At 34.3% G+C, this 13,562-nt stretch overlaps 2 protein-coding genes across 5 annotated transcripts; both read left to right on the top strand.

Annotated features, from left to right (window-relative positions):
• The first annotated feature begins 5,722 nt into the window (after nt 1-5,722).
• LOC112015630 (aspartyl protease family protein At5g10770) lies at nt 5,723-7,567 on the top strand. Its single transcript, XM_065782303.1, has 2 exons — nt 5,723-5,735; nt 6,041-7,567. Exons 1-2 carry the CDS (start codon nt 5,723-5,725, stop codon nt 7,378-7,380), a joined length of 1,353 nt encoding a protein of 450 aa, XP_065638375.1. The 3' UTR covers nt 7,381-7,567.
• A 2,681-nt stretch (nt 7,568-10,248) lies between these two features.
• LOC112015645 (uncharacterized) lies at nt 10,249-13,053 on the top strand. 4 transcript variants are annotated; one of them, XM_024048079.2, is made up of 2 exons: nt 10,249-10,529; nt 11,521-13,053. In XM_024048079.2, exon 2 carries the CDS (start codon nt 11,552-11,554, stop codon nt 12,704-12,706), a length of 1,155 nt encoding a protein of 384 aa, XP_023903847.2. In that variant the 5' UTR covers nt 10,249-10,529; nt 11,521-11,551; the 3' UTR covers nt 12,707-13,053. The 4 variants fall into 4 exon arrangements, with proteins under 4 accessions (XP_023903847.2, XP_023903848.2, XP_065638389.1 ...); XM_024048080.2 differs by having other exon boundaries at nt 10,250-10,529; nt 11,536-13,053; XM_065782317.1 differs by lacking the exon at nt 10,249-10,529 and adding an exon at nt 10,549-10,643 and having other exon boundaries at nt 11,536-13,053.
• Nucleotides 13,054-13,562: the final 509 nt, after the last annotated feature.

Raw genomic sequence — 13,562 nt, 5'->3', positions numbered from 1 at the left:
TTGTTTGAAAGGTGTTGAAAGATTGTTTTAGAGAGGTTAGAAGTTAGAACCCAAACATTTTTAGAGACACTGTTGACTGACTGCAGCCAAAAGTGAGGGGATGAAGGGAGGGTGTATTTATGGTTTGGTTAGGAGGGAGGGTTGAAGCCCAAAATCGAAAAACCTGACGCATGTATTGCATGGAAGTTGCTGTTATATAACTTCATCAGTTGTCTTGGACAATAACTTCTAGTAATACATGGCTCAGAGTGGGGATGCTAATCATTGAATTCTCCAGTGTATATGAAGCTTTGGCCTGTGCGTGTTTTGTGTGTGGTAGTATGACATGTACGAGTACGAATTAAGGATGACAATGAGAATTCAAGCTCTAGCCTGTACTCATGATGAAATGGATTGTTGGTTGGGTATGTAACTATGTACATTGTACACAGGATACAGACTATTGTAGTCCAATTAATAAAACTGAGTTGGATTTCAATCACCAAATTAACACCTAGTAAGACTTTATTCATGCCTCCTGTATAAGTGGCAGATAGCACCAACTATGGTATCTTCAATTTATGTCTTGGAAAGTATGTTTGTTGTATTAGAACCAAAAGGCCGTTCTTGGTCAAATTATAACTATAAAAGGGCGGGGGACTTTCTAATTTCGCACGATTAGATCATTTAAAGAAAGAATGTATTAGTTTCGCACGTTTAGATCATGCAAAACTCTTTTTCTTCTCATTAGAGATATTATGAGAATGAACCTATTACTAAAATTAATGAAGTCAAATCAAATTAAAGTAAAAAAAAAAGGGAAGTAATAAAGTAAAGTTAAAGTAAAAAAATGGAGATTCTAGTATAATATAAGGTCATTCTTTGTTCTAAAATACACAATGTATTCAATACAATAATAATAATAATAAAGAACAAAATCCAATTTTAAAGCTATTCAATTTCATTTTTTGAATGAAGTTACACAACAGAGTTTTTTAATATTTCTAATTTTGTTTATTAATTATAATATATATAATATTAGTATAAGAATATTAGTTTTTAAGATGAATATGTTGATTGGGAATTGGAGGTTGCTCAGATATCACAGATGATAATTGATTTCTTACCAATGTCACTCCTTTTTTTTTCTTTTTTTAATTGTTTAGAAGGGTTGATGAATCAAAAACTTTCAATTGAAAGAATAAGTGGAATTAGTCTTTTTGCTTCTTCTTGTTTGTATCTTTCAAAAAATTGAATTTAGGGAAGACTTCAGAGTTGACTGACCTTAAGTAGTATTAGAGGTGTATTGTGTTGTATCCCCTCATCTCTCTCATTCAGTAAGGGTACACAAGGGTCCATCGTAGTTATAGGTAAAGTTGCAATTGGTTCTAAAATTTCATGCTTATCATCTTTCTCATAAATTATTTGAGGGGTCACTCTTGGAAAAACAAGGTAGCCTTAAAAATAAATAAATAAATAAATAAAAAAGCAAACTCGCTGCCGACACATCTTCACCATTACAGTAATAACAAGGGGCATGGGTATGCAACATGTTTTCACTAATGTCATATCAGTGTCGGCCGTGCTCTAGTTTTTTTTTTTTTTTTTTAATGCATGCCTTGGCCCCTCCCAAAAAGGAAAAGCAAAAATAGCTAGTTTGAGCTGATTCATCAGGCATATGAATTTGGCTGCTACTATATATTACAAAATTGCAACCTCAAAAATACTATTTGTTTCCTCAGGCACTCGGGTGAATTGATATTTAACATTTTCACTTTGGGTTATTGTGCCCCTTTTAGAAATGTTAAAGTTTAATATCTTTGTCTTATCTGCAAATAATGCCCTCACAATTGATTAGTGTTAGCATAATTTTTAATTCGTTGGGTAAAAAAAAAAAAAAACAATTTTAAATTCTGACGCTTTAAACTACAAGCCAACTGAAAATTGTAGTTAGAGAGGGGTAGCCAAATCCAGGCCCTATTCATTTGAAGGTTAAAAGGAAATCTGAAATGGCTACCTTGGAAGTTTGTTTGTTTTTATTTTATCAATTGTCCCAATGTATTAAGATTTAGAATTGGCTACGAAATCTAATTAACTCAATTAGTAAAGCTTTTTATAGACTCATCATCAAGCAAGATCTCTAAGGTTCAAACTTTTACTTACATAAAAAACCAATTGGAGTCTTTGTTAAAAAAAAAAAAAAAACTAAACTCGTTTAAGATTTAGCAAAGATTAGTTGATAAAGGTTAGAAAACTAAGTCATCAGTTTGGACTAGTTCAGAAACATGTTGGATACAACTCACACAAGCATCAACAATGTATACTATGGAAAACTAAAACGAGGAGAGTGGTGTACAGAGCGCACTCGTGCACCGCACTCTAAAGATGTTACATTTCACTTTCTTTTTTTTGGTTAGATTTACATTTCACTTTCACCCTTCTATTGTGATATTGTTAAAATTCAAAGACTATGGAGTATGGATCTTTGAGAATCAGCTCTCTTTACTCTTGGACCATTCTACATTTTGGACACATTGTTTTTAGACTTTTATCCAATAAGTTCATTTTTTCAGGTTATATTAATATAGTCTCATTGTTTGGATGAAGAGCTGCTTTTTTAAAGAAATAAATAAAAATGTAGAGCAGACAATCCAGCAAAAGATAAAATTCAAAGTAATTGAACTTGTGGGTTTCAATTAGCTCAATGAAGTAATTGAGTAGACATCATACAACAAAATTGGAATTGAGACCTTGACTTCAACATCCTTTACTGCAGGCAGGCCAATGAATACAGTCTTAGACCAAACTTTTAGGTAGATCATTGCCACGGTTTCATATCCACTTGTGTGTGTGTCTATATATATATATATATATAAAAGAAAAAAAAATTCTCTTGTATCTATAATTTTTTTAAATAATTTTTTTTTTTTTTTTTTTTTTTTTTTTTAATGCATGCCTTGGCCCCTCCCAAAAAGGAAAAGCAAAAATAGCTAGTTTGAACTGATTCATCAGGCATATGAATTTGGCTGCTACTATATATTACAAAATTGCAACCTCAAAAATACTATTTGTTTCCTCAGGCACTCGGGTGAATTGATGTTTAACATTTTCACTTTGGGTTATTGTGCCCCTTTTAGATATGTAAAAGTTTAATATCTTTGTCTTATCTGCAAATAATGCCCTCACAATTGATTAGTGTTAGCATAATTTTTAATTCGTTGGGTAAAAAAAAAAAAAAAAAAACAATTTTAAATTCTGACGCTTTAAACTACAAGCCCACTGAAAATTGTAGTTAGAGAGGGGTAGCCAAATCCAGGCCCTCTTCATTTGAAGGTTAAAAGGAAATCTGAAATGGCTACCTTGGAAGTTTGTTTGTTTTTATTTTATCAATTGTCCCAATGTATTAAGATTTAGAATTGGCTACGAAATCTAATTAACTCAATTAGTAAAGCCTTTTATAGATTTATCATCAAGCAAGATCTCTAAGGTTCAAACTTTTACTTACATAAAATTCTAATTGGAGTCTTGGCTAAAAATAAATAAATAAATAAATAAACTCGTTTAAGATTTAGCAAAGATGAGTTGATAAAGGTTAGAAAACTAAGTCAACAGTTTGGACTAGTTCAGAAACATGTTGGATACAACTCACACAAGCATCAACAATGTATACTATGGAAAACTATTAAAACTAACGACAAGAAACTAAATGAAAAACTAAAACGAGGAGAGTGGTGTACAGAGCGCACTCGTGCACCGCACTCTAAAGATGTTACATTTCACTTTCACCCTTCTATTGTGATATTGTTAAAATTCAAAGACCATGGAGTATGGATCTTTGAGAATCAGCTCTCTTTACTCTTGGACCATTCTACATTTTGGACACATTGTTTTTAGACTTTTATCCAATAAGTTCATTTTTTCAGGTTATATTAATATAGTCTCATTGTTTGGATGAAGAGCTGCTTTTTTAAAGAAATAAATAAAAATGAAGAGCAGACAAGCCAGCAAAAGATAAAATTCAAAGTAATTGAACTTGTGGGTTTCAATTAGCTCAATGAAGTAATTGAGTAGACAGCATACAACAAAATTGGAATTGAGACCTTGACTTCAACATCCTTTACTGCAGGCAGGCCAATGAATACAGTCTTAGACCAAACTTTTAGGTAGCTCATTGCCACGTTTTCATATCCACTTGTGTGTGTCTATATATATATATATATATATAAATTAAAAGAAAAAAAAATTCTCTTGTATCTATAATTTTTTTAAATAAAAATCTTACACATACGAAAGGGTCAACTAGCTAGGTTTATAAAATCCTAAATCTCAATTAAACTATATTATATTTTAAAAGCATTTAATTTTTTATATAAAATTAAGTATAAGGTTATTTATGTATTATTACTATTGATTTTGTGCCTATCTAGTGTCTAAAATGTTTGTTGTTTAAAGATATCTTAAAACTATCAAATCTTTCTGTTAATATTTACACAAATTTTAAATTTTAATCAATGTTTTCTTTTGTAGTATATATAGATCATTTTTTTATTCAGCCTCCAATAACAAATTCCTAGCTCTGCCGCTATGACGAGAGGTTTTTTTTTTGAGTACCAAACTAATCACGGTGCATGTACAATCCCCCTTTAATTAACACACAGCAATTGATATTCAATTAGGGTGTTATTTAATATTGAGGTCTAATAGCATGGTGAAAAATCTTTAATGCTCAAGAAATCATTAGACCGTCCCTTGGGATTTACTTATTTAATGTGCACTTCTAATCTTATTCTACCTTTCTTTTGTACAGTAAATGATGAAGGATTTAGCATGATTTAAGAATAATTCTAATGACACACCATTTTTTAAAATTTGATCACAACTCTATGGGGATAAGTTATGAGTGATGGACAATAAAATTTGAATCAATGATAGAAACCTTGTGAAACTTTTTTCTTTTTTTCCAATAATGTGAAACTTAATGTTTACTACATCAGAGGTTTGTGAAAAATTTTATTACTAACAAAGTGTATGGAACTAAGTTTAGAAGATTATTGTATTCTCACGTCAAGAGAAATGGCAATAGTGTAGCACATAATTTGGCGAAACATGCTATACGCATACCAGACTTTTAAGTATGGATGGAGGATGTTCCATCTCATACTGTTCCGTTTTTACATTTGGATATAATTCATTTACGTTAATAAAATTACATAAGTTCTTTCTCCAAAAAAGAAAAAAAAAGTGGTGTCAATGGAGAGATAACATCAATTGAGTAGTGATAATTCCATGGCTTAATTGCTCTCTCTTATCAACTTGAAATTGTGTTGAGTATGATAAATATTGCACATTAATTAGTAATTGTAATTGAAAAGTGGGATTGAGATCTGTATTAATTTTAGTTTTTATAACATTCTTTATAAAGTAAATAAAGGAGAACGTGTAATCACCACTAATAAAAAAAAAAAAACAAAAAAAAAGAGCTTCATTTATTATGTTATTAAAATCTACTAATCACATTCAATACCATGTGAATTTGTAACCTTAATCTAACCTGTTTCATTTATCTCCCAACTTATCGAAGGCCGTTATCTAAGTTATAAAGCCGTTATCTAAGTATAATTACAAGCCTACTAAAAAGTCCCCATCTCCTTTATAAGTTACCTTGCCACAGGCAATGTTAGACCAAGTTTTTGCATTTCTGGTGTGAACTTCTCAAAAAAAGAGAGAACTGCTCCATTAAATTATGCAGTGTGCCGGTATATATTATGGGGACAATTTGGTTTCCAGTTTTCTATCTTCTGCTAGCAACAACATCTTCACTTGCTCAAGCATGTATGCAATTCTCTTTTATGTTAAGCAGTTCCTACAAAAGAAGGGATCTTTCTGTCTTTATAAATGCTACCACAGAAACGTTAGTCATTGTTTAAAATGTAGTAACAACGTTATCAAGAAGGTCTGCTTCTAAGTAATTTTCTCTCTCTGCATAATTGCACGTGTAATCAACTTTTTTTTTTTTTGGTGGTATGAATAATATATAAATTTCATTAATAAAATTTTGCAGAAACTCATCTGTTGCCGCACAAGCAGTCTAGCATTCGCCTTGATGTATATCATGCTCATGGACCTGCTACCTCTCACAACCTCACATCCAAACATAAAACTCCTATATTCTTCTCTGATGTACTCTTACGCAATGAAGAACGTGTCAAGGCTCTCCATTCCAGACTAGTAAACAAGTCCTCCTCCTCTTCCTTAGTAGCCTCAAAGAAAGCAGGAGTACCAACAAAATTAAAATCCATTAGCATCCCATTGAATCCAGCTTTATCCATTGGCTCAGGCAATTACTATGTGAAAATAGGCCTTGGCACCCCCACCAAATATTATACCATGATTTTGGACACTGGCAGCTCCTTCTGTTGGCTCCAGTGCCGACCTTGTATTTCCTGTCACACACAAGTAGACCCTCTTTTTGATCCCTCCAAATCAAAGACATACAAAACCTTGTCATGTCACACTTCCCAATGCTCTTCAGTCAAGGATGCCACATTTAACAATCCTTCATGTGATGCTAAATCTTCTAATGCTTGTGAGTACACAGCAAGCTATAGCGATACTTCTCAATCACAAGGCTATTTAAGCCAAGATTTATTGACCTTAGCCCCATTTCAGACGCTGCCTGGTTTTGTATACGGGTGTGGAAAGAACAACCTAGGTATGTTTGGCACAAGTGATGGTATTATAGGCCTTGCTCAGCACCAACTCTCCATGTTGTCCCAGCTGTCCCCCAAATATGGCTCTGTCTTCTCCTACTGTCTCCCTACAGTTTCTCCAGGAAGAGGAGGTTTCTTGTCCATTGGAAACTTGTCTTTGGCCATGCCTAATATTAGTACAGCTTACAAGCTCACCCCCATGCTTTCGGATTCTGCAGCCCCCAACTTATATTTCCTGAGGTTAACTGCTATAACTGTGGCAGGTAGGCGGCTGGAAGTGAGTCCTGCCAGCTACAGAGTCCCTACGGTCATGGATACTGGAACTATTATAACACGCCTGCCTGAGTCCGTGTATACAGCACTGAGAGAAGCCTTTGTGAATATCATGTCCAAAAGATATGCACAAGCCCCGGCTTATTCCATACTTGATGCTTGTTTCAAGGGGAGTCTGCACAACATGCCTGTGGTGCCTGAAATTCAAATGATATTTCGAGGGGCAGCTAATCTCACGCTTAAAACTCCCAATGTACTCATAGATGGTGTTAAGGGCATTACATGCCTGGCCTTTGCAAGCAGTGGGAGCACAACTAACCAAATTGCCATTATTGGAAATCATCAACAGCAGACTTTTAGTGTAGCCTATGATGTGTCCAATTCCAGAATTGGTTTTGCTGCTGATGGCTGCCGTTGATTAGTATTTAGAAGTGACTTTGTTTGATGACTCTATGGACATAAGATGTTACTGCACACATATGAGGAGAGAAGAATTATTTGTACCATTAAGTCTAAATTGTCGACTAAGGAAAGCTTGGCCTGCATGTATGGCTTGTATATTACTCAGTCACGTGAAAGATAATTGAATGGTCTTATGAATTTGAATTTCAATGCACTTTCTCTTACAATCTGAAATTTTTGTTTCTCATTTGCAAACTATATTTTGCAATGCAAATGGAAAATTTTAAACAGTCTTTGAACACTGCTACAACAGACAATGAATTCCAAAACACATAAAAATTTCAATCTACAGGTTTATTCTGTTCACAATTTGAATCGAAAAACATTGTAGAAAGGCAAAGAGTGAGTAACAAGCATTAAAATTATAATATATGATTTGAATGAAAAAGGAGCTAGTCATCATATTATGGCCTGTGGCTGTGGGATCTAATTATCATCTAATTACTATATTTAGTTTAATGATAGCCTGAAAGAAGAAAGAAGAATTCTTCAAGCATCTTTTGAGACTTCCTAGCCTAGAGGATCTTGTCATTCTCTACATGCTAGCACAATTGGTCTCTGCTGCAATTTTTAAAATTGAGATTTCCCATTTTAGATGGGCCATTTAACTTCACTAGAATTAAGAGCAAGCATTTATAGCGTGGTTCAATAAGTAATGAATAACAAAAATTTGATCAATTGCAACATTTTCTTCTTGTCCAAGGAGAGCAGGCACACACACTTTGACTTTTCAGACATGAAAAAATAAACTTCAGAAAATCCAAGTCCAAGGCGTATTTAACTGTTTCATTTGAATTCTGTAGCTAATGAAATTCTGCATGCAGGGACCAATCATTTACTTGGATGGATACAGCTGTGACTTTTACTTTTTCCCATTTTTGTATTGAAGATGGGACAAAAAAACTCATGGGTAGCATGTGAAGATAATGTAAGTACTATTTAATTAGTTAATTGGGTTTTAGGTGAGCAATTTCAAAGTTTTGAACTTTGAATCCTTTCTGGGGTCAGATATCGTTAAAAAAACAATTCATTCATCCACTATAGCCTCCTTGACTAACCTGCAACTCCAACCTCAGACTCTCGAAGCTAGATGCCATTTGAGACTGTCTCCATTTTTCTTTTAAAGTCAGCTTACACTAATACCCTCAGGTCCTGAAATATATTCAGTGATGACATAAAGGAGTCAGAATTCTCCACATATATATGTTTCACAATCAAAATAGAGTTGGCCAAACTTTGCAGAAGAAAGAAATTTTGAGACGAGTTGGAGCAGAAGTAGGAGGTAAGCAAGAAAAAATTTAGCTACAACTAGTTGAGTTTTAATAACTCAGACAATTTCATATTTTGGAATTTTAGCAAATTAGGTGACAACATAGTTTTCCACCTAATTTAACAGGTATGTGGGTCATCTTTGGGAAATTTTAATTTCAATTATTGTGTCACTCTATTATTTTTCTGTCGTCACACTTTTTCCCTCTAGGCCACTTTGTATATGGGTTAGAATTAAGTTTTTTTTTTTTATTGTTTCAAGGGGAGTCTGCACAACATGCCTGTGGTGCCTGAAATTCAAATGATATTTCGAGGGGCAGCTAATCTCACGCTTAAAACTCCCAATGTACTCATAGATGGTGTTAAGGGCATTACATGCCTGGCCTTTGCAAGCAGTGGGAGCACAACTAACCAAATTGCCATTATTGGAAATCATCAACAGCAGACTTTTAGTGTAGCCTATGATGTGTCCAATTCCAGAATTGGTTTTGCTGCTGATGGCTGCCGTTGATTAGTATTTAGAAGTGACTTTGTTTGATGACTCTATGGACATAAGATGTTACTGCACACATATGAGGAGAGAAGAATTATTTGTACCATTAAGTCTAAATTGTTGACTAAGGAAAGCTTGGCCTGCATGTATGGCTTGTATATTACTCAGTCACGTGAAAGATAATTGAATGGTCTTATGAATTTGAATTTCAATGCACTTTCTCTTACAATCTGAAATTTTTGTTTCTCATTTGCAAACTATATTTTGCAATGCAAATGGAAAATTTTAAACAGTCTTTGAACACTGCTACAACAGACAATGAATTCCAAAACACATAAAAATTTCAATCTACAGGTTTATTCTGTTCACAATTTGAATCGAAAAACATTGTAGAAAGGCAAAGAGTGAGTAACAAGCATTAAAATTATAATATATGATTTGAATGAAAAAGGAGCTAGTCATCATATTATGGCCTGTGGCTGTGGGATCTAATTATCATCTAATTACTATATTTAGTTTAATGATAGCCTGAAAGAAGAAAGAAGAATTCTTCAAGCATCTTTTGAGACTGCCTAGCCTAGAGGATCTTGTCATTCTCTACATGCTAGCACAATTGGTCTCTGCTGCAATTTTTAAAATTGAGATTTCCCATTTTAAATGGGCCATTTAACTTCACTAGAATTAAGAGCAAGCATTTATAGCGTGGTTCAATAAGTAATGAATAACAAAAATTTGATCAATTGCAACATTTTCTTCTTGTCCAAGGAGAGCAGGCACACACACTTTGACTTTTCAGACATGAAAAAATAAACTTCAGAAAATCCAGGTCCAAGGCGTATTTAACTGTTTCATTTGAATTCTGTAGCTAATGAAATTCTGCATGCAGGGACCAATCATTTACTTGGATGGATACAGCTGTGACTTTTACTTTTTCCCATTTTTGTATTGAAGATGGGACAAAAAACTCATGGGTAGCATGTGAAGATAATGTAAGTACTATTTAATTAGTTAATTGGGTTTTAGGTGAGCAATTTCAAAGTTTTGAACTTTGAATCCTTTCGGGGGTCAGATATCGTTAAAAAAACAATTCATTCATCCACTATAGCCTCCTTGACTAACCTGCAACTCCAACCCCAGACTCTCGAAGCTAGATGCCATTTGAGACTGTCTCCATTTTTCTTTTAAAGTCAGCTTACACTAATACCCTCAGGTCCTGAAATATATTCAGTGATGACATAAAGGAGTCAGAATTCTCCACATATATATGTTTCACAATCAAAATAGAGTTGGCCAAACTTTGCAGAAGAAAGAAATTTTGAGACGAGTTGGAGCAGAAGTAGGAGGTAAGCAAGAAAAAATTTAGCTACAACTAGTTGAGTTTTAATAACTCAGACAATTTCATATTTTGGAATTTTAGCAAATTAGGTGACAACATAGTTTTCCACCTAATTTAACAGGTATGTGGGTCATCTTTGGGAAATTTTAATTTCAATTATTGTGTCACTCTATTATTTTTCTGTCTTCACACTTTTTCCCTCTAGGCCACTTTGTATATGGGTTAGAATTAAGTTACTCCGGTGCAACTTTCACTACTTCATATAATAAGATATATATAAATATATACATGATCCTTAAAATCTGGGTCGTAGGTGGAGGTTGGTTCAAGCAGCATCGAGCACTGAGCCAGGCCTAATCAGACAAGAAGAAGCCAACCTCTTTTTGGTGTGTGTGTCTCCCAAATCCCAACTCATAAACAGAACCAAAGTTTAAACACTAAAATGAACTATTCGCACGGCTTCCATTCCATTTGTCTCATGAAGTACACTGCCACTTTTAAATCTAACAGAAGAACAGCAGTTCCAAGAAACTACTGTTGAGAATCAAAGACAAGTGGACAACGGTCTTTGCTTATTTCTTGAATCTTTCTAGTTCTGTTTCTGAAGTACATTCTTTTCTTTTTATGTGATTAGTATATATGGTCATCTTTGATTCCCATTACATACCTTAAATCTTTAGAACTTAGCAGTTATTCTGTTCTACGAAAACAAAATGATGTTTTAAGTGCAATCATCCACCATTGTGAACATTTCTCATGTCCACAGAATTCATAGTAATAGCTTCAGTCATCTTCACCTTCCATTGTGCATATCCATTGACACTAAAAAAATTGGTTCCCCAAACGGGAAAGTCTATATTCCAGGTACCTTAGGAAATTTACTATATGAATCTTGTCTGTGAATTCAAAAGTATGATATTTATATATATGTTTCCTGTTTTCCACATTTTTAAGTATGCCTAATCACTGAATCCTTCTTTTTCTGCATTTTTCTGAAGCCCATCTCTTTCCAGGGTTCGGCCTTTTAAGATGGGATGCATATCTTCGAAATTCATGTCCAGATCAATCAGTTTCCATGAGGGGAAAAACCAGAACTTGCACAGGACATCCAATGACATTTCTGCGCTGGACAAACTAATCATGTCTGGTAATGGGAGTGACCATAGCCTTGCTCTTGTTTGCACTGCTAACATGGTAATCAACACACTCCAGTCTTGGGATTTCAATTCAAACACATGCCCCAAGCTAGCTATTGAACCTGTTAATTCTGAGATTGACACATCAAAGTTGATGGCGAGTCTAGATCAAGGAGAGGTAAAACAAGCACAACCAGCACCAGAACAAGTGGGATCCATTGATGCTCATCTTACTAGGCGGTCTAAAAGTTGTCATTGGTTTGAAGAGCATGAGTTCTCCTCGTTTGCTCTTGAGATTTCTGATGGGATTAGAGAAGATAAACCTTATTGGAGTCCCAAGTGTAGGATACGCAATAGGAGTTTCCACACAGTTGAGGAATATGACTCAATGTTAGAAAAGATATCATCTAGTGTGCTGCAAAGAGGGCTTGATGGCAAGGATTATGGTTCAGGAACCAAGGATCATCTCCTTGGCTCCAAATCTTCATCAAATATCTCCCATCATGCCAAGGATAAAGAGACTGGCTTGCAGGAAACAAAGCAATCATGCTTACATGGTAATGCTTTAGTACATGAGAACACTACGTTTAAAGAAACAGAAACGAAGGAGGTCACGCCAAGTCCTAACAACCACAGCTCAAGTTCAGATCAAGAAAACCAACAAGTGACACCAATTCCTCGTGCTGCTCAAGTTGGAAACAACATTGAGAAAGGATTTAAAAGAAAGGCCATGGCCAAGGGGCTAGAATCACTGAGAATTCCCCCTTCCATTGAATTCCCAACAATTTCAAGTCTTAGGGAATGGCTTCATGCTGGGGGTCAAGTATACTCTCCTGGGTCCTATGTCACCCCAAAGTTTGGTAACTATGCTTTGCCAATTCGAAGGAGTGTAGATGAAAGCAGTGAGGACTACATCTTCAATCCAGAATTGGTAGCTGCCTTTGAACAATGTATGCATGAACTTGAAGCAGAAGAAGAGAACATTCTCAATCAAATTGTGGAGAATTTGGAGAAAGACTGTAATGAAGATAAGCAAGCCAAGGAATAGATCCTATCCTACATAGAAGACTAGAGTGTGTATTCCACAATCACCCCATTAGGAGAAACTGAGAAGTATGCCAACCAGAGTGTGTATTCCACTATTTCATCTGAATTTTGAAATTTTTGTGTTTTTTAGTTTGTTTTTTTAAGTTAAAATGCACACAAATTGTCAAGTTTTTTTTCCTCTTGGTAAAATGTGGTGCATTTGATTTGGCCCTAAAATGGATGTTCTAATGTTCATAGGAAGTAGTTGGCAGCTGGTGGATTATTTTCAAGCAGTTTTACAAGTCATGTACAGCTAAAAATTTATGTAAATGAATAATAACAATATCAAAGTTATTATGTCTTTTAAAATTTTGATTACCTTTCAAGCTTACGAACATTCTAAACTAGAAATCCCCATTATGTTATTAAAGAGACAAATAGGAACTAAAAGATCTTTTTGTTCATTTATACAAACTGTCAATGAGAGTGTCAAACCTCAAAGGGAGTGTCATTATGTTTATCTATTTTGGATCCTTTTTTTTTTCTTGAAAAATTGACATATTAGTTTAGAAGTCACAGTGCGAGAAGGCATAGACTTCTAATAAATTATCACATGTATTGGATATATGTATCATGTAATATGATGGGTAATTAGATTTTACATGATTTATACAAATCTTGGCAAACATACATAGGGATAACCTAGGGGACCTGGGCCCCCCTAGCCCAAAGAAAAAAAAAAACTGGGCCCCCTGCCTAAAGAAAAAAAAAAATTATTGATTCTAATGTTCATAGGAAGTAGTTGGCAGCTGGTGGATTATTTTCAAGCAGTTTTACAAGTCATGTACAGCTAAAAATTTATGTAAATGAATAATAAC

Source organism: Quercus suber, unplaced genomic scaffold, assembly GCF_002906115.3.
Source record: "Quercus suber isolate HL8 unplaced genomic scaffold, Cork oak 2.0 scaffold_297, whole genome shotgun sequence".
Taxonomy (NCBI): domain Eukaryota; kingdom Viridiplantae; phylum Streptophyta; class Magnoliopsida; order Fagales; family Fagaceae; genus Quercus; species Quercus suber.
This window is presented reverse-complemented; position numbering and strand designations above follow the sequence as displayed.